This window comes from Oratosquilla oratoria, chromosome 12, assembly GCF_046742065.1.
Source record: "Oratosquilla oratoria isolate Oo_2021 chromosome 12, ASM4674206v1, whole genome shotgun sequence".
Taxonomy (NCBI): Eukaryota; Metazoa; Arthropoda; class Malacostraca; order Stomatopoda; family Squillidae; genus Oratosquilla; species Oratosquilla oratoria.
Window position 1 is genome coordinate 28,596,230 of NC_134788.1, and position 24,551 is coordinate 28,620,780.

Sequence of the window (24,551 nt, forward strand, 5' to 3'; positions counted from 1 at the left end):
TATCTAATTTTATCTAATTTTTTATGAATTCATGTATTGTTTTTGCACACACTACTTTCTCATCTACCTTGTTCCAAATGTCTATTACTCTGTGAGGAAAGCTATTCTTTTTCAGATCTCTTCTATAGCTCTTTCTTTATCTTCTTTCCGTGTCCTGTATTTCTTTAAAAAATGTGTGTGTGTGTGTGTGTGTGTGTGTGTACATTCATATTATTTTACTTTTGTCACGTTAGCTTATTCAGTCTAAGAAATAACTCCACTTATTTTCCCAAGTATTTCTTCACAGTGAAAACTATTCATGAACTATTTAATTCCATATATCAAATGTTGCATTTTTAGCGACTGCGACTGCGCATAGGAACAATGCAGGCGAAAGTGAGTAACGGGTACAAGTGGTAGCACTGGTAGGTAGATGGATACAAAATTATTCAAAATGGAGAGAAAATGGTACAAATACCCAAGCATAAAGATTGAAAACCTTCCCCTGGATATTACAGAGGTAAGAAATAGTGACATCAACAATAGCTAACGTAAAGTTGAATTATTATCAACAAAACTGAAAATTTATGGGACTACTTGTCAAAATATTATTCAAATGGAGGACCAGTTGATTGCTGTGTCGATCAATTCATATAAAATTTAAAGTCATGATTCAAATACTGAATATAGGGAGAAAAATAAGAATGATACACTGATTTGGCTTACGACATGTAAAAGTAATGCAATGCAGAAATATGTATTTTGTGAATACAGTAATTGTGTATTCAGTGAGTATTGGCTGCATTGCCCAGTAGCTGACTGTCAGTACAATTTACAAAAGTAAGATTATTTCGATTTAATTAAATCTTTGTACAAAAATGGTAGAGGTTGCAGTTATCAATGAGAGTGGTACATGGAAGGTTATCCAGTCTTGTCTAAAATTAGGTAAATGGCACATTTATATTAATATGTTGTATTTTGTTCCTTAGTTTATTTGATTTTTTATTATTGAGTTTGTGGTTATTGTTAAACTTGCTCATATGGTATGGGAATGATTTCTATTGAAAGATTTGGGTAGGTTTTTGCTTCCCTTAATGCAAATATCTTTAGTTAGATTTTTTCACCTTTTCTTCAGTTCTGTAAAGAAAGAAATGATAAGTCAATAGTGACAGCAGCACTGTCTTATTATCTAAAAAGAAAATAAGTAACATCCCCAGCTTTGGAGCAGTTGTTTTAAGTGTGTTCACAACTTCAGAGCCCTGAAGAGCATTTACTTGGGAATTGTATTATTGTATGATCTGTTACCGGGAATGTCAAAAGAAGTTTTGCATGGCAGTAAAAACCCTTTACAGGCCCCATGGTAGTCAAAAGTTTTCCGCAAACTAGAAAATTTTATATCAAGTATGATTAGGCCTACATTGATAAAGAGTAATAATGATGATATGGTATTACATCAGAAACTCCCCCCAATCAGAAGGCTAGGACGGTGCCCCTCACAGAGGACTTTGTAGTTTACCTAGTTGTATTTTACGGGAAGGGGGAGCTACGCTCATGGTGTCCTGCCTTTGTATCTCGCAGTGTCTAGTTTGCTCTTAAATTCATGAATGGCTTTTGCACACACTATTTTTTTCCCAGTTTGTTCCAAGTGTCCACCACTCTGTGTGGAAAACTGTTCTTCTTCAGATCTCTTGTATAACTATGTTTTTTGACTTTCTTTCCATGTCCTCTTGTGTTTCTCTTGTCCCAGTTTAACAAGTCCTCTCTATCAAGTATTTCTATGCCCTTCATGATTCTATAGATAGTCAGCAGGGTGCCTCTCTCTCTTCTTTGCTCCAGAATCAGTAACTCCAAGTTAGCCAGTCTCTTTTCATATGACAATTTTAAAAATGCAGGGGCCATTTTGTGGCTGCTCTCTGGATTCTTTCTATTTTCTTTATATTCTTTTTGGTACTGGGTGACCACAATGTGACTAATATTTTTTTAATGATTTCTTTGTCCAAATATGTAAATGTCACTTTTATTGATCTTAACAAGTTGTAGGATTCTCTGACAATTTTGTTTATTTGTTTATCATAGGACAAGTCATTTGAGATAATTACTCCCAAATCTTTTTCGGATACCACTTTCTTTACCTCCTTAGTTCCAATTTTATATTGTCCTTATATTCTATTGTGTGTGTGTATTTACCTAGTTGTATTTTGCGGGAGAAGAGCTATGCTCATAGGGACCCGCAGTTGTATCTTTCCGCATCCAGTTCTTTCTTAAAGTTGTGTATAGTTTTAGTACTCGCTGTTTTCTCTTTCAATTTATTCCATGTATCTAACACTCTATGTGGAAAGCTATTCTTTTTCATATCTCTTCTGTAACTGTCCTTCTTAAGTTTCTTCCTGTATCCCCTTGTATTTCTCTTGTCCCATATTTAAGTAGATCATCCCTGTCAAGGATTTCCATCCCTTTCATAATTCTATATATGGATATCAAATCTCCTCTTTCTCTTCTTTGTTCCAGAGTTATTAATTTTAGTTTGTCCAATCTTTGTTCATATGTCAGCATACTGAGTGTTGGTGCCATCTTTGTTAGTGCTCTTTGAATTCTTTCTAGTTTTTGTTTTGTTTTGTTTTTGTGTACTGGATACTATAATTTTGGTCTTATCAGTGTAACTAGGATTTTCTTCACCATCTCCTCGTCTATGTAGTCAAAAGCCACTTTCATTGATCTTATTGAGTTGTAGGTTTCTCCAACTATTTTGTTTACATGTTTGTCTAGTGTCATGTCTTTTGAAATTATCACTCTTAGGTCTCTTTCTGAATATACTTTGGTAGTTGTTGTTTTTTTCAATTTGGTATTTACCGGATATTCTATTTTTGCTTTTTCCAAATTCCATTTTACTACATCTTTGAATGTTGAAATTCACTTTGTTCTTTTTACTCCAATTCCAGACGTTGTCCAGATCTCCCTGAAAAAATTTACAGTCCTCTTCGTTACTCACTCTCTTCAGTAGTTTTGCATCATCTGCAAAGAAGTTTATGTAGCATTTAATTCCTTCATGTTGTTTGTATGAATAGCGGGGTGAGGAATTTGGTACATCGTAAGTTGGGCGGAGGAGAAAGAGCACAAATATTTTTAGAAAGAATCCAAAGAGCAGTGACAAAAATGGGACCTACACTGTCAAATCTGACATACGAACAAAGATTGGAGAAATTACATCTGTCAACACTGGTACAGAGAAGAGAAAGAGGTGATTTGTTGACCATTTACAGAATTATGAAAGGGATGGAAATTCTCGATAGAGACAACTTGTTAAAGTGGGACAGAAGATAAACAAAAGGACACAAAAAGAAACTAAAGAAGGAGAGTTACAGAAGAGACCTGAAAGAGAATAGCTTCCCACACAGAGTGATTGATGTCTGGAACAAACTGAACAGAGAAACAGTGAATGCCAAAACTATACACGATTTTAAGAATAAACTGGATGCGGAGAGATATGAAAACGGGTCACTACGAGCATAGCTCTTGTCCCGTAAAATATAACTAGGTAAATATGTAACCTGTGTGGTTCATTTATTCATTAATTTATTATTATTTTTTTATTTATTTATTATTATTATTATTTTTATTTTTTTTCCCAGATTTATGGACTCCAGGTTTAGGACATTTGGAATGAGTGCGAATCGTGTCCCCCGGGATGGAGGATCGTAAAGAGGAGGTGCAGCAGCAACAGGAGGACAAAGAGGAAGGGAAACAGCAGGAAGGCGAACTGGAAGAGAAGCTGTGGGAAGTGGGGGAGTTCTTGGTGACTTTGGTCGACAACGGTCGTTCGGTTGTCGCGAGGAAGGACGACTTGCCCCTCCTGCCCAGGAGCACGAAGGACTTCACTCCGTTCCTGACGGAGTTGGTGCTCAAGAACGTCAGCCCCCTACGCAAGGCAGATCCAGACCTTCTGCAGCAGGTAACGCGACCTACTACAGACTTCCTTGACTGTCTAAAGTCTGCTCTAAGGGTTGATGTCGTAATGTGTTATCTCTCTTGTATCTCACTAGCCAAGTGGGTTACGGTATCGTTACGCTACAAAGTCCTCTGTGAGGGGCACTGTCCTAGCCTTCCAATAGGGGGAGTTTGTGACGTTAAACCAAATCACTTGTGGCAAAGGTAGAGATGATGACAATTCGAACCCTGCTCGGGTATAGTTCATTAGATTCCGCGTTACAAGGCCCACCGTAAGGAGCACTGTCTTAGCCTCTCTGATAGGGGGGAGTTTGTGACATTGAACCAAATCGCATCATCACAATCACTCTCTCTCTTATCTCTCTCTATGCCTCTTGCCTCTCTCTTACTATCAGACACCTCCCTATCTGTCACCCTCTCTCCCTCATGTCTCATTCCCTCCCTTTCCCCCTCCTTTCCTTCACTCTAAAATCACAGTTGAACACTGCAACAGTGATTGAGAATCAAGAGATTAAATGAGGAAAACCGTTTGACAGTAATGGCGGAATTGGCAAAGATCATGAATGCATTTGAGGCGTCTAGAATAGAAAGGGGGAAATGCAGAATTGACAAAGATCATGAATGCATTTGAGGCATCTAGAATCGGGGAAAATGCGGGCATCATGTGTAAGGCATCTTGCCACTCCTAGAATGCGATGTGACTGCATAGGCGTCATGAGACGTGAGTATACAAAGATGCTGCTCTGGGTGTCCTGATAATATCTATTTTTTAGATGTAGTCGACTAGTGACTCCAGTATTATGTGAACAGTCTTGACCACATTTTCTGTGGACAGACATGAACATTTTGTGTGAAAGAGAATGAATATAACAGAAGCTGTAGCTTTATATTTTATAGTGCAAGTATTGTGATGCATCGTTGTATGTCAGGCACGAATATTTAAATCGTATTGAAGAGGTTAACGTCAGATGCTTTAAGAACCCTATTTCCATGCAGAGGAGGAGGTGTGACATTTACCCCTCTTGATTCTCGATGCCTTGTTTCGAGTTGGAACAAAGTTCGTAGTTTCAGAGCCATTACGTGCCTAAGTCCCCCCACCCCCACCCCCGGGGCAAAGTTCTCAGGGATCCCCCCCTCCTTTCCCCCATTACCACTTACCATCTCCACCATCCCTTACTGCCTATTATGGCTGTTGGCTCGCAAAATAATTAAACAGGTTCCCTATTGCAGAAAGGTTAAGGGAAAGTCATTTCGTATTCTGTTGAGTCTAACGCAAAATTCGTACATTACGGTAAAATATTATGATTATTTTGTCAGCCTTGTAGGCGGCATGTCCTGACAAGAATTGCCCCCCCCCCCTAAATGTGCCGTCCTAGGGCATATGCACCCCCACTGCGACATTTTTTATTATAATTATTTTGTCAGCCTTGGGAGTGTCAAGATTAGAATTGCCCCCCCCCCCCATAAATGTGCCGTCCTGTGGCATATGCACCCCCATGTGAGGGCCCTCCTGCATGGTTTTCTTGGGGTGTAATGTCAATGACCATAAGAGTTATGATGCCAGAAGTGAACGATCCCCATCACTTCTGGACATCACCGTCACTGTCTTTCACCACGACTTCCTCTCACCACGCAGGGACGGGAATGGCTCATGGAGAGGCTCAGAGGAGGCAAAGAGCTGGAGCTTCATTGCATCGGGAATCCAGATTACAGAGATGGCATTGTCCAGGTAAGTTCTCGTAACACGGACGTATGCCATTTTTCTTAAAAGTGGTATAGCATCAGAAAAAAAAATAATTTTGTAAATTATAATACATCAATGTAATAGATAATTTTCTCAGCAGAAATCGTTATCAGAAAACGTTGTAACCTATCCAGAAATGAACAAAGTCGCTTTGACTCCTTTAGACGCCAACTTTGTTTTGATTGATTTGGAGGTCTGAGATGATGACAACCCTAATGACCTCAAGAATTACAGGTATTGCATTACTAAATGCAGGTTTGGTTAGGTTGGTAGGTTAGGTAAGGGCTAGAATAGACAAAAATATCATACTTTAATTTCTTCAGCCTCCACTGCCAAAAGAAAGATGGTGTCTCAACTAACCAAAGTGGTTACGTTTGTTTATAGTTTTTAGCAACCTTTTCTATTATTAATTTCCACCAAGAATGACCATATATTACATTGATGTATTATGATTTACAAAATTAAGATTTAATTTGCTATTGCTATATTGCGTTAGGTATGCACTTTTATCAATTTATCAGATGTACTGACCCCCTGCTCTCACTTCCACATTTCTTCTCGTATCTATCCTCCTCGTAACCTGCACTGCACCCCCTACTTCTTAATTAACCTCTTCGATGTGATGACACCCACGTAGGCGTCATGAGGCGTGAGTGGATATACGAGGATGTCGGCGCGCGTCTTGATTATATTCATTTTGTAGTCGTAGCCGAGTGAACCCCACATTCTAAAATATAAAGCCACTGCTGCCGTATTACTTGTTCTCTTTTACTCCGAGTAATAATAAACACAGGAAACGTGATCAAACCAGTTCACAGGATTTGGGGTTAACTCGTGTACAACTACAAAAAAGAAAATGTATAATCAAGACGCTTACGCCGCCGGCATCCACACATACCCACTCGCACCTTGTGACGTTTATGTAGGCATCGAATCATCATACCAAAGTGCTTAAATTCGAAGTCTTCTTGAATGAAGGGCCCTTGGCATTCGTCGGCAGTTACGTATTAATTGTGACAAAAATGATCACTCCGTCCGTTGCCCAGAAAGAGGTCATCAGGGGGGAGGGGGGTGCATTCATGGAAATGTAACAGACTTTGCAGGTGAACGTGGGCGCGCGCACGCGCGACATTGGTGGTCAAGAAATCATCACGAAGGGCTACGGACGGGGTCACGCTGTTGCTGGCCCCAAAAAGAAGAAGAAGAAGAATGGGGACCTGATGAGCAAGGTATGGTCTCTCTCTCTCTCTCTCTCTCTCTCTCTCTCTCTCTCTCTCTCTCTCTCTCTCTCTCTCTCTCTCTCTATATATATCTTTCTGTCTTTCCCCTCTCTCCCCCCTTTCTATCACTTGTCTCTCCCCCTCTCTCTTCTCTCTCCCCCTCTCTCATCTCTCTCCCCCTCTCTCATCTCTTTACCCCCTCTCACTCATCTTTCCTCCCTCTCTCCTCTCTCCCCTCTCTCCCCTCTCCCCCCTCTCCCCCTCTCTCCCCCCTTTCCTCTCTCTGTCTCTCCTCTCTCCCCCTCTCTTTTCTCTCTTCTCTTCCCCCTCTCTCTTCTCTCTCCCCCCTCTTTTTTTTTCTCCCTCTCTCCTTTCTCCTCTCACTCTCTCCCCCCACTCTCCCCTCTCTCTCCTCTCTCCGACCTCTCCCAACTCTCCCTCTCCCTCTACTCTCCCCTCCCCCTACTCTCTCCTCTCTCCCTCTCCTCTCTCTCCCCTCTCTCCTCTCTCCCCTTCTCTCCTCTCTCTCCTCTCTCCCCCTCTCTCCTCTCTCCCTCTCTCTCCTCACTCCCCTCTCCCCCCTCTCATCCCCCTCTCCCTCTCCTCCCTCTTCTCTCCCCCTCTCCTCTCCCCCTCTCTTCCCCCCTCTCCTTTCCCCCTGTCTTCTCTCTCCTCTCCCCTTCTCTCCCCTCTCCCCCTGTCTCCCCTCTCCCCCTCTCTTTCCTCCCCTGTCCTCTCCCCCTCTCCTCTCTCCCTTCTCCCCTTTCTCCCCCTCTCCCTTCTCCCCTTTCTCCCCCTCTCTCCTTTCTCCCCCATCTCTTCCCCCCTCCCTCTCTCCTCTTTCCCCCTCCCTCCTCTCTCCTCTTTCCCCCTCCCTCCTCTCTCCTCTTTCCCCCTCCCTCCTCTCTCCTCTTTCCCCCTCTCTCCTCTCTCCTCTTTCCCCCTCTCTCCCCTCCCCCCTCACTCCTCTCTTTCCCTCTCTCCCCTTTCTCCTCTCCCCTTTCTCCTCTCCCTGCATCTCTCCTTCCTCCCCATCTCTCCTCTCTCACCCTCTCTCCTCTTTTCCCCCTCTCTCCTTTTTCCCCCTCCCTCCTCTCTCCCCTCCCCCCACACTCCTCTCTCCCCCTCTTTCCTCTCTCCCCCTCTCCCCTCTCTCCCCCTCTCTTCTCTGCATCTCTCCTTCCTCCCCATCTCTCCTTCCTCCTCCCCTCTCTTCTCTCCCCCTCTCTCTTCTCCCCCCTCTCTTCTCTCTCTCCTTTCTCTTCCCCCATGTCTCTTCTCTCCCCCTCTCTTCTTTCTCCCCCTCTCTCCTTTCCCCTCTCCCCCTCTCTTCTTTCTCCCCCCTCTCTCCTTTCTCTTCTCCCCCTCTCTTCTTTCTCCCCCTCTCTTCTTTCTCCCCCTCTCTCCTTTCTCCTCTCCCCCTCTCTTCTTTCTTCCCCCTCTCTTCTTTCTTCCCCCTCTCTCCTTTCTCCTCTCCCCCTCTCTCCTTTCTCCCCCTCTCCTTTCTCCTCTCTCCCCCTCTCCTTTCTCCTCTCTCCCCCTCTCCTTTCTCCTCTCTCCCCCTCTCCTTTCTCCTCTCTCCCCCTCTCCTCTCTCCCCCTCTCCTCTCTCCCCCTCTTTTCTCCCCCTCTCCTCTCTCCCCCTTTCCTCTCCCCCTCTTTTCTCCCCCTCCCTCTCCTCTCCTCTCCCTCCTCTCCCCCTCTCTCCTTTCTCCCCCTCTCTCTCTCCCCCTCTCTCCTTCTCCCCCTCTCTCCTTTCTTCCCTCTCTCTCTCCCCCTCTCCTTCTCTCCCCCTCTTCTCTCCTCCTCTCCCTCTCTCCCCCTCTCTCCCCTTCTCTCCTCTCCCCCTCTCTCCCCTTCTCTCCTCTCTCCCCCTCTCTCCTCTCTCCCCCTCTCTCCTCTCTCCCCCTCTCTCCTCTCACCCCCTCTCTCCCTTTCTCTCCTCTCTCCCCCTCTCCTCTCTCCCCCTCTCTCCTCTCCCCATCTCTCCTCTCCCCATCTCTCCTCTCTCCCCCTCTCTCTGCTCTCCCCCTCTCCTCTCTCCCCATCTCTTTCCTCCCCTCTCCCTCTTCTCTCCCCATCTCTCTCCTCTCTCCCCTTCTCCTCTCTCCCCCTCTCCTTTTTCCCCCTCTCTCCCCCTCTCCTTTTTCCCCCTCTCTCCTTTCTCCCCCTCTGTCCATTCTCCCCTCTCTCTTCTCTCTCCCCCTCTCTCCCCCTTTCCTCTCTCTCCCTTTCCCCCTCCCCCTCTCTCCTCTCTCCCCCTCTCTCTTCTCTCGCCCTCTCTCTTCTCTCTCCCTCTCTCTTCTCTCCTTCTCTCTCTTCTCTCTCCCCCTCTCTCTCATCTCTTTCCCCCCTCTCATCTCTTTCCCCCTCTCTCATCTTTCCCCCCTCTCTCATCTCTTTCCCCCTTCTTTCCTCTCTCTCCCCTCTCTCCCCCTTTCCTCTCCCTCTCTCCTCTCTTCCCCTCTCTCCTCTCTTCCCCTCTCTCCTCTCTTCCCCTCTCTTCTCTCTTCCCCTCTCTCTTCCCTCTTCCCCTCTCTCTTCCCTCTTCCCCTCTCTCTTCCCTCTCTTCTCTCTCCCCCTCTCTTCTCTCTCCCCCTTCTCTTCTCTCTCCCCCCTCTCTCTTCTCTCTCTCCCCTCTCTCCCATCTCTCCTCCCCCTCTCTTCTCTCTCCCATCTCTCCTCCCCCTCTCTTCTCTCTCTCCCCTCTCTCTTCTCCCTCTACCCCTCTTCTCTCCCCCCCTTTCTTCTCTCTCACCCTCTCTCTTGTCTCTCACCCCCCTCTCTCCCCCTCTCCTCTCTCCCCCTCTCTTCTCCCTCTCCCCCTCTCTTCTCTCTCTCCCCTCTCCTTACTATCTCTCCCTCTCTCCTTCTGACTCTCCCCGTCTCTCTCTCTTCTCTCCCCTCTCCTCTCTCTCCTCTCTCCCCCCTCTCTCTCCTCTCCCCCTCTCTTCTCTCTCCTCCCCCTCTCTCCTCTCCTCTCTTCTCCCCTCTCTCTCCCCTCTCCCTCTCTTCCCTCTCTCCCCTCTCTCTCCCCACTCTCCCTCTCTCACTCTCTCTCCCCTCTCTTCTCTCTTCCCCCTCTCTTCTCTCTTCCCCCCTCTCTTCTCTCCCCCCCTCTCTTCTCTCCCCCTCTCATCTCTCTCCCCTCTCATCCCTCTCCCCCCCTCTCTTCTCTCCCCCTCTTTTCTTTCACCCCTCTTTTCTCTCCTTTCTCTCTCCCTCTCTCCTTTCTCCTCTCACTGTCTCCCCTCTCTCCGACCTCTCCCTCTCTCTCCCTCTCTCCCCTCTTTCTCTCTCTCCCCCTCTCCCTCTCTCTCCCTCTCTCCCCTCTCTCTTCCCTTTCTCTCTCTCCCCTTTCCCCCTCCCCCTCTCTCTCCCACTCCCCCCTCTCTCCCCTCTCTCTCTCCCCTCTCTCTCTCTCTCCCCCCTCTTCTCTCTCTCCCCCTCTTTCTCTCTCCTCTCTCTTTCTCCCTCTTCCCTCCTCTCTCCCCTCTCCCTCTTTTCTCCCCCTCTCCCTGTCCTCTCCCCCTCTCTTCCCCCTCTTCTCTCCCCCTGTCTCCCCTCCCCCTCTCCCCCCTGTCTTCCCTCCCCCTCTCCCCCCTGTCTTCCCTCTCCCCCTCTCCTTTCTCCCCCTCTCCTTTCTCCCCCTCTCTCCTTTCTTCCCCCTCTCTCCTTTCTTCCCCTCTCTCTTCTCTCGCCCTCTCTCCTTTTTCCACCTCTCTCCCCCTCTCTCCCCTCTCTCCTCTCCCCCTATCCTCTCTCCCCCTCTCTCCTCTCCCCCCTCACTCCTCTCTCCCCCTCACTCCTCTCTCCCCCTCACTCCTCTCTCCCCCTCTCTTCTCTCTCCCCATCTCTCCTTCCTCCCCCCTCTCCCTCTGCTCTCCCCCTCTCCTCCCCACTCTCTTCTCCCCCACTCCTCCCCCTCTCTCTTCTCCCCCACTCCTCCCCCTCTCTCTTCTCTCTCCCCCTGTTCCCTCTCTCCCCCCTCTCTCTTCTCTCTCCCCCTCTTCTCTCTCCCCCTCTCTCTTCTCTCTCCCCTCTCTTCTCTCTCCCCTCTCTCTTCTCTCCCCCTCTCTCTTCTCTCCCCCTCTCTCTTCTCTCTCTCCCTCTCTCTTCTCTCTCTCCCTCTCTCTTCTCTCTCTCCCTCTCTCATCTCTCCTCCCTCTCCCCTACTCTCTCTCCTCTCTCCCCCCCTTTCTCCACTCTCTTCCCCCCCACTCTCCTCTCTTCGTCTCTCCCCCTTCTCCCCCTCTCTGCTTTCTCCCCCTTCTGTCGTCTCTCCTTTCCCCCATCTCTCCCCCTCTCTCTCCTCTCTCCCCCGCTCTCTCTCCTCCCTCCCCCTCTCTCCTTTCTCCCCTTCTCCTCTCTCCCCCTCTCCTCTCCTCTCTCCCCCTCTCCTCTCCTCTCCCCTCTTTCCTCCCCCTGTCCTCTTCCTCTCTCCCTCTCCCTCTCCCCCTGTTCTCCCCTCTCCCCCTGTCTTCCCTCTCCCCCTCATCTTTCCCTCCTTTCCGCTGTCCCTCATCTCTCCCCACTCTACTCCCTCTCCTCTCTTCCCTTTCTCCTTTCTCCCCCCTCTCCTTACTCCCTTTCTCCCCCTCGTCTCCTTTCTCCCCCTCTCTCCTTTCGGCCTACTCCCTCTCTCCGTTTTTCTCCCCTCTCCATCTTCTCTCGCCCCTCTCTCCTCTTGTCCACCTCCCTTTCCCTCTCTCCTTCGCTCATCTGAGCCTCTCCTCGGTCATCCTCTGCACCCCCCACTCCTCTCCCCACTCCCCAACACTCCTCTCTCCCCCTCTCTTCTCTTTCCCCATCTCTCCCTCCCCCCTCATCCTCGTCCCTCCCCCACTCTACTGCCACATACTCCCCCACTCCTCCCCCTCTTCTCCCCCCTCTCTTCTCTCTCCCCCTCTCCTTCTCTTTCTCTTTCCATTCTCTTCTCTCCCCCTCTCTTCTTTCCTCCCTCCACTCTCTCCTGCCTCCTCCCCCTCTCTTCATCCTTTAAACAAAGGATTACAAAGGCCAAAGCATGCCGACAGGAACCTTTTGATCCATATCTAGGTCGGATGCAAAAAAAAAAAAAAAAAAAAAAAAATCATATTAATAATAAATTAAAACTATGACAATGTAAAATAACAATTAAAATACATAAATAAATGCATTGGTATAGTTGAATAACAAATCAAACAGTAAATAGTAAATGAAGAGATAATAAACTGCACATATAAACTAATACATACATATACCAAGGCTTTTTCCCCTTCCCCCTTCCAAGGGAGGTAGCCAAAAAGGGAAAGGCATAAAAACACTCCCACCCATTTTCATCCCTAAAATAACACCTCCAGCACCCCTCCCACCCTTTCCTCTCATCTGAGCACCTCCTGGATGCACGGGTCATCCCCTGCACCCTGCCCACCGCCCTGGGTCAGAAGCAGTGTCGCAAGACACAGTAACATCCACAGCAAGGCCGCTTCATTTAATTCTCGACCCCCCCCCATACCCCCCCTCTCCGTCCCCCTTTGCATATAAGGAGAGGACGGGGAGAAATCTCCTTCGGGCTTGCGTCAAAATTTTACTCACACATACACCACCGCCACCCCCCACCCCCCCGCCCATTCCTTCCTCATGCAGTTCACAACATCATCCATAATACAACCATTCTCCACGCACCTCTACCTTTAACTGTCTTCCGTCCTCTCCCCTTCCTTCCTCCACAGACAAGTCTCCCTCTGCCCCACAAGCCCCCTATCACCCCATCCATCCACCTCATCCTAGGACGCTCCCCTCATGTTCACCTACTATTCCAGTCTCCACATCTGCCTTCCATAACCCTTTTTTTACTAGTCTTTCATCACTCATGGGTCTTTCCATGTGTTCCAAATCCATCCCTAATATTCTTGTCATCACACCCTATCTCCCAAATCCCTTTTTTCACCCCTGTTCTCAATCCCTCCTCACCTCCATCAGTTTTCTCACTCTAGTCTAGTCACCTAGTAACCCCCACCATCACTTTCTCAGACACCTCATCTCCGAAACACATTCAAACTCCTTCTCTCTTCTCTCCTCTTATGTTTCCACGGTTTCTCGCCCCATACAATGCGTTGGCACATCACAGATGCCCAAAACTCCTTCATACAGTCTCCCTCTTCGCATAACATCATCCCAAATGTCTATTTCCACTCATTACACTCTTAAACCACTCACAAGGCATTTTACTCGCTTCTCTCAATCTACATCTACTCACTCCACCTTTCACTCCACCTTTTCCTGCTACACTTGCACCCAAGTAAATCTAAAACTAATCCCACTTCCTCCATCCTCTCCCCTTAATGTTTCACTTCCAGTCTACTGCCCACATTTCACCCCTTGTACATCTCTCACACCTTACCTTTTACCCACATTTATCTTTAGGCTTTCTTCTATCACATACTCTAGCCCGTCCAAAAAACTCTGGGCCACCAGCTGTTCCTCAATCCCTCCCTCTGACTCCTGCCACAAGCGCAGTGGTCGTCTGCAAACAACATCCTTGCTCACACTCCCCACCTTTTCTCCATTTTCCTTTAACCATCTCCAATCCCTGACACTCAACTATGGCTACCCTAGAAATTCACCTCTCACACGCACCCCATCCAGTGTTTAAAGTTTTGAACTGCCAGGGCGAACATAACACATCCTTGACGAAGTCCCACCATTTATTCAAACCACACACTCTCTCCATTTCCAATCCTAGACCACATGCTCTAACTTACTCACATAAAAAACTCTTGACACCTCCCAAAAGCTTTTCCTCCTATTCCCCAGAAATCTGCATGAACCTCCCACAGTGCCTTTCTGCTCTACCCTATCATAAGCCTTTTCCAGAGCCATAAAAGCCCAAAAAACATCCCTCATCCCTTTCCCTATTAGCTTGTCTCACATATCAGTCTTAACCACAAAGATATCTGACTACATCAACCCTCATTTTACTTCGTCCTAAATCCCACACACTGTTCCTCACCAATTCCTCCTTCTGTTCCTCTCCAAATCCTCTCAATTAAGAATTCTCCCCATAAGCCTGTCCCTACTACACTCATCTCTAATCCCTCTGAAATTACTACATTCACACTTGTCCCCTTTTCCCTTGTAAAGAGGAACTAATACAGGCACTACTCCAGTCCTCCGTACTCTACCCCTTTCTCCAGCAAACAATCTAAATAATCTCACCAACCAGTCCACACATCACTGAACCTCCCTTTTTCATACATTCTGGCATGACATAGCCATCCAGACCAGGTGCCTACCTGCTTTCATCATCTTTACATAACTTGCCTTCACCTCATCCTTCCTTATTTCTCCTCCCATTCTCCTCACGTCATCACTCTCATTTTGCTTCGTATTTCCCACTGCACGCCTATCTTTTCCCTCCTATCCTCCTTCACATTCAGCAACTCCCTAAAATATTCTGCCCATTCTTCCCCTCACTGCCATCTCTTCTCCGATTATCAACTCTTCCTTGCTGTACCTTTTACCTTTCTTCCCTACTTGATTCACCTCCTCTTTCCTCTTCTAATTTCATTCCAAAACATCTTTTATTACTTATTCAAAATTTTCTGTCAAATACTCCTACCCCCATTTCACATCTGCTCTCCTCTTTGCCTCCTTTACGCTTTTGCTTTACTTCTCTCTTTCGTTCTTTGGTACGTCGCATATGACTACCCCTGTCCTCCGTTTGTAACCAAATCTGTGGAAATGCTCGCTTCTCTTCTCTTCTACAACCTTCTTTTGTTTCTCATCCCAGCCATTCACTACCCTTTCTTGTTCTATTTCCCTCCTGATAAATGAAAATCAGACAGACAAATTATAACAAAACAAAAACAAATAAGTATATAACATGAATTATAATTAATTGACAAGCATCTTACTTAGGTATTTATCTTAAATGACCTGCTTAAAGCTTCGAACTGAACTACATTGCACTACCTTGTGCAGGGAAAAAGTTTATTCCATTTATTAACTACAACGGTTGGCAAAGTTGTTTCTCTACCTACTTCCAAATTGAAATCTATTTCCGGACAGTTTGAGACCATTGTTTCTTGTCTTGATTCCTCGCATTCAAATGTGAAAATCTTGGTCACTTTTGATGTTGTCAATTCCCTTTAAAATGCTTAAAGACCTGTATACGGAAATCACCTCTGAGTCTATGAAATAAAACGCCTTTTTTAGGGAAAACAGATTCATGTGCTTAAGTCGATTTTCGTATGATTTATTTTTGATATTTGGAATCAGTTTTGTGGCTCGCCGTTGTAACTTTTTCCAGTCTGGTCAAATGTCCTTTTTGAAATGAAGATTCGGTGACCATACGGAAACAGCATATTCAAATGTGGACCGAACTGATCGCATTTAATATAGCTTGTTTAATGAGTGCTATGGACTTTTGAAAATCAAAAGAACGCGCTAGTCAATCCCAGAATCTTATTTGCTTTCTCAGAGGCCTGAAATACACTGCTATGGATGATTTTGAGGTCGTTACTGATAATTACGCCGAGATCTTTTCACTATCCACTTTTGTTAACGAATTTTCCAAATAACTTGTAATCGTAACTTGCTGTTATTTTACCTATGTGCATTACCTTGCATTTACTTTGTTTAAATTTCATTAGCCACTTTTCAGACCATTGCTGTCATTTATCTAAATCTCGTCTTGAATATCTAATTGGTTTGAGTGATCATTTTTTGCCACTCCGCACAGTTTTTGTATCATCAGCAAATTTGGAAACAGTAGATTTTAGTCCATGGGTCTATATCATTTGATATAACTATGAATAGAAAGTGGTGGCCCAGAACGGAACCCTGATGAACTCCACTTGCAACAGCACTTTCCCTGGTGCGTGATCCTTTCCATCCAGAAGTTTTTCCATTTAAAACAACTCTCTGTTTTCGACCTATTTTTCACCAATTACTAGTCCAACCTAATAGGCTACCACTTATCCATGCAAAGCTAATTTAGTAAGTAGTCTTTCTTCCCTCATCTCCCCCCCTCACTCCTCTCATCCCCCCCCCTCTTCCTCTCTCCCTCTCCCCTCTTCCTCTCTCCCCTCTCCCCCCTCTTCCCCTCTCTCTGCATCTCTCCTTCCTCCCCCCTCCCTCTTCTCTCCCCCTCTCCTCCTCATCTCTCTTCTCCCCCCTCTCTTCTCCCCATTCTCTTCTTCTCCTTTCTCTTCCCCCATGTCTCTTCTTTCTCCCTCCTCTCTCCTTTCTCCTCTCCCCCTCTGTTCTTTGTCCCCCCTCTCTTTTCTCCCCCTCTCTTCTTTCTCCCCCTCTCTCCTTTCTCCCCCCTCTCTCCTTTCTCCCCCTCTCTCCTTTCTCCTCTCTCCCCCTCTCTCCTCTCCCCCCTCTTTTCTCCCCCTCTCCCTCTCCTCTCCCTCTCCTCTCCTCTCCCTCCTCTCCCCCTCTCTCCTTTCTCCCCCTCTCTCCATTCTCCAAATCTCCTTTCTCCTCACTACTCTCTCCTTCCCCCTCTCTTCTCTCCCCCTCCTCTCTCCTACCTCTCCCTCTCTCTCTCATCTCTCCCCCTCTCTCCTCTCTCCCCCTTTCTTCTCTCTCCTCTCTCCCCCTCTCTCCTCTCTCCCCCTCTCTCTCCTCTCCCCTCTCTCTGCTCTCACCCCTCTCGTCTCTCTCTCCCCATCTCTTTCCTCTCTCCCCATCTCTTTCCTCCTCTCTCTTCCCTCTCTCCCTCTCTCCCCCTCTCCTCTCATCTCTGCCCTCTCTCCTCCTCTCTCTCCCCCTCTCCTCTCCCTCTCTCCCTCATCCTCTCCTCTCTCCCCCCTCCACTCCCTCCTCTCTCCCCTCCCCTCTCCTCTCCCTCTCCTCACTTTTTCTCCTCTCTCCTTTCTCCCCCCTCTCTCCCTCCCCCTCTCTTCTCCTTTCCCTTTCCTCCCCCTCTCCCCCTCCTCCTTCCTCCCCCCCTCCCCCTCTCTCTTCCTTTCCCCCTCCCCCTCTCTCCTCTCTCCCCCCTTTTATATCACTTGTCTCTCCCCCTCATCTTCTCTTCTCCTCTCTCCCCCCTCTCCTCTCCTCATCTCTTTCCCCCCCTCTCTCTCATTCTCTTTCCCCCTCTTTCATCTCTTTCCCCCTTCTTTCCTCTCTCTCCCCCCACTCTCTCTCCTTCTCTCCCCTTTCCCCTCTCCTCTCTCCCCCCTTTCTCTCCCTCTCTCCCCCTTTCCCTCTCCTCTCTCCCCCTTTCCCTCTCCTCTCTCCCCCTTTCCCCTCGCCTCTCTACTTCCATCTAATCTCCTTGTCTCGCCTCCCTCCACTTCCCCTCGTCCTCTCTCCCCCTTTTCCCCTCTCCTCTGTCTACCGCCCTTTCCCCTCTCCTCCTCTCTCCCTGTCCCTATCTCTATCTCCCTCTCATCCCCCTCTCTCTTCTCTCTATCCTCGTCTCTCTCTCTTCCCTCTCTCTCAGCTTCATATCTGCTCTCCCCCTCTCTCTCTCTCTCACCCCCCTCTTCTTTCATCTCTCCCCCCTCTCTCTCTCCTCACTTCGCCCCTCTCTCTTGCTCTCTCCTCCCCCCTCCCCTCTCATCTTCCTCTCCCTTTCCCCTCTCTCTCTTTCTCCCCCACTCCCCTGCCTCTCCTCTCTCCCCCTCTTCTCTCCTACTCTCTTCTCTCCCCCTCTCTCTTTCTCTCCCTCTTCCCCTCTCTCTTCTCTCTCCCCTCGCTCTCTTCTCTCTCCCCCTCTCTATCTCTCCCCCCTCTTCTCTTCGCTCTCTCCCCCCTCTTCTCTCTCTCCCCCTCTTCTCTCTCTCCCCCTCTCTCTACTCTCTCCCCCTCTTCTCTTCTCCCCCTCTCTCTCTCTCTCTCCCCCTCTCTCACCCCACTCTCTCCCCCCTCTCCTACTCTTCTCTTCCCCTCTCTCCTCTCTCTCTCGCCCCTCGCTCTTCTCTCTTCCCCTCTCTCTCTCTCTCTTCCCCTCTTCTCTTCTCTCTTTTGCCCCTCTCTCTTCTCCTTCTCGTCTTCCCCTCTCTCTCTCTCTCCCCCTCTCTCGCTTATCTCTGCCCCCTCTATCTTCTCTCCCCCTCTCTCATTCTCTCTCTCCCCCCTCTCTCTCTTCTTCTCTCTCCCTCTCTCTCTTCTCTCTTCCCCTACTCGTCTCTCTCCTTCTCCTCTCATCATCTCTCTCTTCCTCTCTCTCTTCTTCTCTCCTCCCCCCGTCTCTCCATCTCTCTCTCCCCTCTCTCTCTATTCTCTCCCCCTCTATTTCTCCCCCTCTCTCATCCCCTCTCCTCCCCTACCTCACTCTCCCCTACTCTCTCTCTCTCTCGCTCCCCCTCTTTCCCCCCACTCTCTCTCTCTCTCCCGTCCTCATCCCCCCTCTCTGGCTTTCCTCCACCTTCTGTCCTCTCTCTCCTTTCCCACCATCTCTCCCCCCCCTCTCCTCCCTCCTCCCTCCTCCTCTCTCTTTTCTCCCCCTCTCCTCTCCTCTCCTCCTCACTCTCCCCCTCTTCTCCTCCTCGTCTCTCCCCCACGTGCTCTCCTCTCCTCGTCCTCTCCCCCTCTCCCCTTCTTTCTCCTCTTTCTCCTCTTTCCCCTTTCCCCTCTCTCCTCTCCTAACCTCTCTCTCTCCCCTTTCTCTCCCCCTCTCCTTTCTCAATCTCCCCCTCTCCTTTCTCACCTTCTCTCTCTCGCCCCTCTCTTCTCTCCTCGTCTCCTCTCACCCCGCTCTTCTCTCCCACTCGCTCCTCTCCCCTCTCCTCTCGGCTTCTTCTCTCGTCCCCCTCTTTCTCTCCGCTTCTCTCCTTCTCCCTCCACTCTCTCCTCTCGCCCTCCTCCTCCTTCGCTCACCCCTCGTCCTCGCTCCCCCTCTCCTTCTCAACCCCCTCCTCTTCTCTCCCTCTCTCCCTCTCTCACCCCCTCTCTCACTCCCCTACTCTCCTCTCCCCATCTCTCTCTCCTTCTCTCCCCTCAGTCTCTCTTCTCACCCTCTCTCGCCCTCTCCACTCCCCCCTCTCTCCTCCCTCCCGCCTCATCTCCTCGCCTCCCTCCCCTCTCTTTCTCTTTCCTCCTCTCCCTCTCGTCTCTCTCCTTCTCTTCCACCATGGCCTCTCTTCTCTCCCCCCTCCCCTCTCTCTTTCTTCCCATCCCTCCTTTCTTCTCCAATCCCCCTCTCTCCTTTCTCCCCCTCTCAGTCCTTTCTTCCCCCTCTACGTTCATTCGTTCCTCCCTCCCCTTCTCTTTCTCCTCTCTCCTCTCGTCCTCCTTTCTCTCCCATGTCTCTTCTCTCCCCTCTCTTTCTATCCTCCATCCTCTCCTTTCTCCCCCTCCATCCTTTCTCCCCCTCTCTCCTTTCTTCATCCCCCTCTAAGCTTTCTCCTCCTCCCCTCTACTTTCTCACTCTCTCCTCTCTCGGCTCCTTTCTCAGCTCTCCTTTCATCCTCATCTCTCTTCTCACTCCGCCATCTACTCCTTCTCTCCCCCTCTCTTCTCTCACCCCTCTCTCTTCTCTCCCCCTCTCCTTTCTCCTTCCCTCTCCTCTCTCTCCTCATCCTCTCCTCTCTCATCTTTCTGCTCTCTCCTCTCTCCCCTCCTCTCTTCTCTTCCCTCTTCTCCCCCTCTCCGCTCCCTCTCCTCTTTCCCCCCTCTCTCGTTCTCTCCTCTGTCTCTCTCCCTTCTCTCCTTTCTCCTCTGCTAATTCTCTCCTCTCCTCCGCTCTATCGCCATTCTCTCCTCTCTCCTGCCTCTCATCATTTCCCCCCCTCATCTCTCCCCCACCTCTCTCTTTCCTTCCCCGCCTACATCGCTCCCCCTCATCTCCTCCCCTCTCCCCCTCTCACCACCCTCTCTCCTCCCCCTCTCTCCTCTCTCCCCATCTCTCCTCCCCTCTTCTCTCCCCCCTCTTCTCTCCCCCTCTCCTCTCCTCTCCCCCTCTCTCCCCATCTCTCCTCCCCTCCCCCTCTTTTCTCCCCCTCTCCTCTCCTCTCTCCCTTCTCCCCCTCTTTCCTTTCTCCCACTCTCTCTCCATTCTCCCCCTATCTCCATTCTCCCCCTTCTCTCCTTTTTCCGCACTGCTCTCCTCTCCCCCTCTCTTCTCTCCCCTCTCTTCTCTCCCCTCTCTCCTCTCTCCTCTCTTCCCATCTCTCTTCTCTCCCCCTCTTCTCTCTCCTCTCTCCCCCTCTCCCTCTCCCCCTCTTATCTCTCCTCTCCCCTCTTATCTCTCCTCTCCCCCTCTTCTCCTTTCTCTTCCCCATCTCTCTTCTCTCCCCCTCTCTTCTCTCCCCCTCTCTTCTTTCTCCCCCCTCTCATCTCTCCCCTCCCCCTCTCATCTCTCCCCTCCCCCTCTCCTCTCTCCCCTCTTTCCTCCCCTCTGCTCTCCCCCTCTCCCTCTTCTCTCCTCTCCTCTCCCTCCTCTCCTCCTCTCCTCTCCTCTGCTCTCTCCCCTCTCTCCTCTTTCCCCTCTCTCCTCTTGCCCCCATCTCTCCTCTCTCCCCCTCCCTCGTCTTCCCCTCTCCTCTCTCCCCCTTTCTCTCCTCTCTACTCCCTCCCCCTCTTCTCTCCTCTCTACTCTCTCCCCCTCTTCTCTCCTCTCTACTCTCTCCCCCTCTTCTCTCCTCTCTACTCTCTCCCCCTCTTCTCTCCTCTCTACTGTCTCCCCCTCTTCTCTCTCCCACCTCTCTTCCCCCCTCTCTTCCCCCCTCTCTTCTTTTCCCCCCTCTCTTCTCTCCCCCTCTCATATCTCTCCCCTCTCATCTCTCTCCCCATCTCTTCTCTCTCCCCCTCTCTTCTCTCTCTCCCCTCTCTTCTCTCTCCCCCTCTTTTCTCTCCCCCCTCTTTTCTCTCTCCCTCTCTCCTTTCTCTTCTCACTCTCTCCTTTCTCTTCTCACTCTCTCCCCCACTCTCCCCTCTCTCCGACCTCTCCCCCTACTCTCCCCTCTCCCCCTACTCTCCCCTCTCCCCCTACTCTCCCCTCTCCCCCTACTCTCCCCTCTCCCCCTACTCTCCCCTCTCCCCCTACTCTCCCCTCTCCCCCTACTCTCCCCTCTCCCCCTACTCTCCCCTGCTCTCCCCTCCCCTACTCTCCCCCTGCTCTCCCCTCCCCCTACTCTCCCCTCTCTCCCCCTCTCCTCTCTCCCCCTCTCCTCTCTCCCCCTCTCCTCTCTCCCCCTCTCCTCTCTCCCTCTCTCCTCTTTCTCCTCACTCCCCCCTCTCTTTCATCCCCCTCTCCCTCTTCTCTCCCTCTTTTCTCTTCCTCTCCCTGTCCTCTCCCCCCTCTCCTCTCCCCCTGTCTTCTCTCTCCCCTCCCCCTGTCTCCCCTCTCCCCCTCTCTTTCCTCCCCTGTCCTCTCCCCCCTCTCCCTCTCCTCTCTCCCTATCTCCTCTCTCCCTATCTCCTTTCTCCCCCTCTCCTTTCTCCCCCTCTCTCCTTTCTTCCCCTCTCTCTCCTTTCTCCCCTTCTCTCTTCTTTCGCCCTCTCTCCTCTTTCCACCTCCTTTCTCCCCCTCTCTCCTCTCCCCCCTCACTCCTCTCTCCCCCTATCTTCTCTCTCCCCATCTCTCCTTCCTCCCCCCTTTCCCTCTTCTCTCCCCTCTCCTCCCCACTCTCTTCTACCCTCACTCCTCCCCCTCTTTCTTCTCTCTCCCTCTTTCTCTTCCCCAATGTCTCTTCTCTCCCCCTGTCTTCTTTCTCCCCCTCTCTTCTTTCTCCCCCATCTCTCCTTTCTCCCCCTCTCCTTTCTCCTCTCTCCCCCTCTCCTCACCCACTTTCTCCTCTTCCCTTTTCTCCTCTCCCCCTATCCTCTCTCCCATCTCTTTTCTCCCCCTCTCCCTCTCCTCTCCTCTCCTTCCTCTCTTTTCTCCACCTCTCCCTCTCCTCTCCACCTCTCCCTCTCCTCTCCCTCCTCTCCTCTCTTTCTCCCCCCTCTCTCTACCACCCACTCCTCCTCTCCTCTCTCTCTCCCCTTCCTCTCTCCTACCTCTCCCTCTGTCTCTCTCCCCCTCTGCCCCTCCCCCTCTCTCCCCTCTCTCCTCTCTCCCCTCCCCCTCTCTCCCCTCCCCCTCTCTCCCCCTCTCCCTTCTCTCCCCCTCTTCCCCCTCTCTCCTCTCTCCCCCTCTCTCTCCCCCTCTCTCCTCTCTCCGCTATCCCCTCTCCCCATCTCTTTCCTCCCCTCTCCCTCTTCTCTCCCCCTCTCCTCTCTCCCCCTCTCCTCTCTCCCCCTCTCCTCTCTCTCCTCTCTCCCCTCTCTCCCCTTGCTACTTTTTCCCCCTCTCTCCTTTCTCCCCCTCTGTCCATTCTCCCCTATCTCTTATCTCCCCCCTCTCTCCACTCTCCCCCTATCTCTTTTCTCCCCTCTCTCCATTCTCCCCCTTCTCTCCTTTTTCCTCACTACTCTCTCCTCTCTCCCCCTCTCTCCTCTCTCCCCTGTCTCTCCTCTTTCCCCCTCTCTCCCCATCTCTCCTCTTTCCCCCTCTCTCCCCATCTCTCCTCTTTCCCCCTCTCTCCCCCCCTCTCTCCCCTCCTTCTCTCTCCCCCATCCTCTCTCCTCTCTCCCCCCTCCTCTCTCCTCTCTCCCCCCTCCTCTCTCCTCTCTCCCCCCTCCTCTCTCCTCTCTCCCCCTTCTCTCTCCTCTCTCCCCTTCTCTCTCCTCTCTCCCCCTCCTCTCTCTCCTCCTTTCTCCTCTCTTCTCTCTCCTTTCTCTCCCCCCCTCTTCTCTCCCCCTCTCTTCTTTTCCCCCCTCTCTTCTTTCTCCCCTCTCCCCCTCTCCTTTCTCCTCTCACCTCTCCCCCTCTCCTCTCTCCTCTCACCTCTCCCCCTTTCCTCTCTCTCCCTTTCCTCTCTCTCCTCTCTCCCCCTTTCCTCTCTCTCCTCTCTCCCCCTTTCCTCTCTCTCCTCTCTCCCCCTTTCCTCTCTCTCCTCTCCCCCTCTCCCTCTTCTCTTCCCGTCTCCTCTCCTCTCTCTCCTCTCCCCCCTCTCCTCTCCCTCCTCTCCTCTCCCTCCTCTCCTCTCCCCCTCTCCCCTCTTCCCCGTCTCTCCCCTCTCCCCCACTCCCGTCTCCCCCTCTCCTCTCTCTCCTCTCTCCCCCTTTTTCTCCTCTCTACTCTCTCACCCTTCTCCCTCTCCCCTCTTTTTTCTCTCCCATTTTCTCCCTTTCCTTTTTCCACTCTCCCTCTCTCCTTTCTCCTCTCTCCCTCTCTCCTCTCTCCCTCTCTCCATTCTCACTCTCTCCCCCCACTCTCCCCTCTCCTTTCTCCGACCTCTCCCCCTCTCTTCTCTCTCCTCTCTCCCCCTCTCCTCTCCCCCCTCTCTTCTCTCTCCCCTCTCCCCTCTCTTTCCTCCCCCTGTCCTCTCCCCCCTCTCCCTCTCCTCTCTCCCCCTCTCCTCTCTCCCTTCTCCCCTTTCTCCATGCTCTCTCCTTTCTCCCCCTTCTCTCTTCTCTCCCCTGGCTCTCTCCCCCTTTCATCTCTCCCCCTTTCATCTCTCCCCCTCACTCCTCTCTCCCCCTTACTCCTCTCTCCTCTCTCACCATCTCTCCTCTCTCCCCTTCTCTCCTTCCTCCCCATCTCTCTCCTCTCCCCCTCTCCTCCCCTTCTCTTCTCTCTCCTCTCCCCCTCTCTTCTCCTTTCTCTTCCCCATGTCTCTTCTCTCCTCATCTCTCCTTTCTCCCCCCTCTCCTTTCTCCTCCCTCTCCTTTCTCCTCCCTCTCCTTTCTCTTCTCTCCTCTCCCCCTATTTTCTCCCCCTCTCCCTTTTCTCTCCCCCGTCCTCTCCTCTCTCTTTTCCCCCTCTCTCCTTTCTCCTCACTACTCTCTCTACTCTCCCCCTCTCTCTTCCCCCCTCATCTCCCCCTCTCTCCTCTCCCCTCCTCTCTCCCCATCTCTTTCCTCCCCTCTCCCTCTTCTCTCCCCCTCTCCTCTCCCTCCTCTCCTCTCCTCTCCCTTTCTCCTCTCCCTCCTCTCCTCTCCTCTCCCTCCTCTCCTCTCTCCCCCTCTCTCCTCTCTACCGCCCAATATCCTTACTATGCTGCTCGTTCAGTCTACTAGAGAGAATAATGTTAAAGCGCCTTACACCTATATTGGATCTCCATATTGCTCCAGAACAAGCAGGTTTCAGGGCAGAAAGAAATACTACAGAGCGAGCCCTAGCACTTACTACATACATAGAGACAGGATACGAATTTAAACTGAAAACAGGAGCAGTTTTTATTGACCTGACAGCTGCATATGACACCGTCTGGCACGATGGACTAATGACAAAGCTTGCCCAACACATACCCTGTAAGAAAACCTTAAAGCTTTTAAACAAAATGTCTGGAAAAAAGAACCTTTTTTTTTGTTTGCTTGGGTAACGACACCAGCAAGAGCAGGAAGATAAGAAATGGAGTTCCACAAGGATCAGTCTTGGCTCCAACACTTTTCAACATCTATACGAGTGATATGCCCACCACAACCTCCAGAAAGTTTGGATATGCAGACGATTTTGCAATGGCCTACCAATCAAACAAGATTGAACAGCTAGAAAATACAATATCAGAGGACCTGCAAACAATACAAAAATACTTTGAGAAATGGTATCTGCAAATGAACACAAACAAAACTGTGTCAACACTGTTTCACCTAAACAATAAACAAACTGACAAAACTCTGGATATTAAAATAAAGAACCAAACCCTCCCAGCCGACAAAACCCCCAAGTACCTTGGT

The 24,551-nt window shown here is 50.2% G+C and overlaps 1 protein-coding gene across 1 annotated transcript; it reads left to right on the forward strand.

Annotated features, from left to right (window-relative positions):
* Positions 1-348: 348 nt before the first annotated feature.
* Positions 349-23,993, forward strand: LOC143030296 (uncharacterized). The gene is made up of 5 exons (XM_076193449.1): positions 349-499; positions 3,609-3,928; positions 5,561-5,653; positions 6,772-6,897; positions 23,946-23,993. The coding sequence occupies exons 2-5, from the start codon at positions 3,665-3,667 to the stop codon at positions 23,991-23,993; spliced, it is 531 nt and encodes a 176-aa protein (XP_076049564.1). The 5' UTR covers positions 349-499; positions 3,609-3,664.
* Positions 23,994-24,551: the final 558 nt, after the last annotated feature.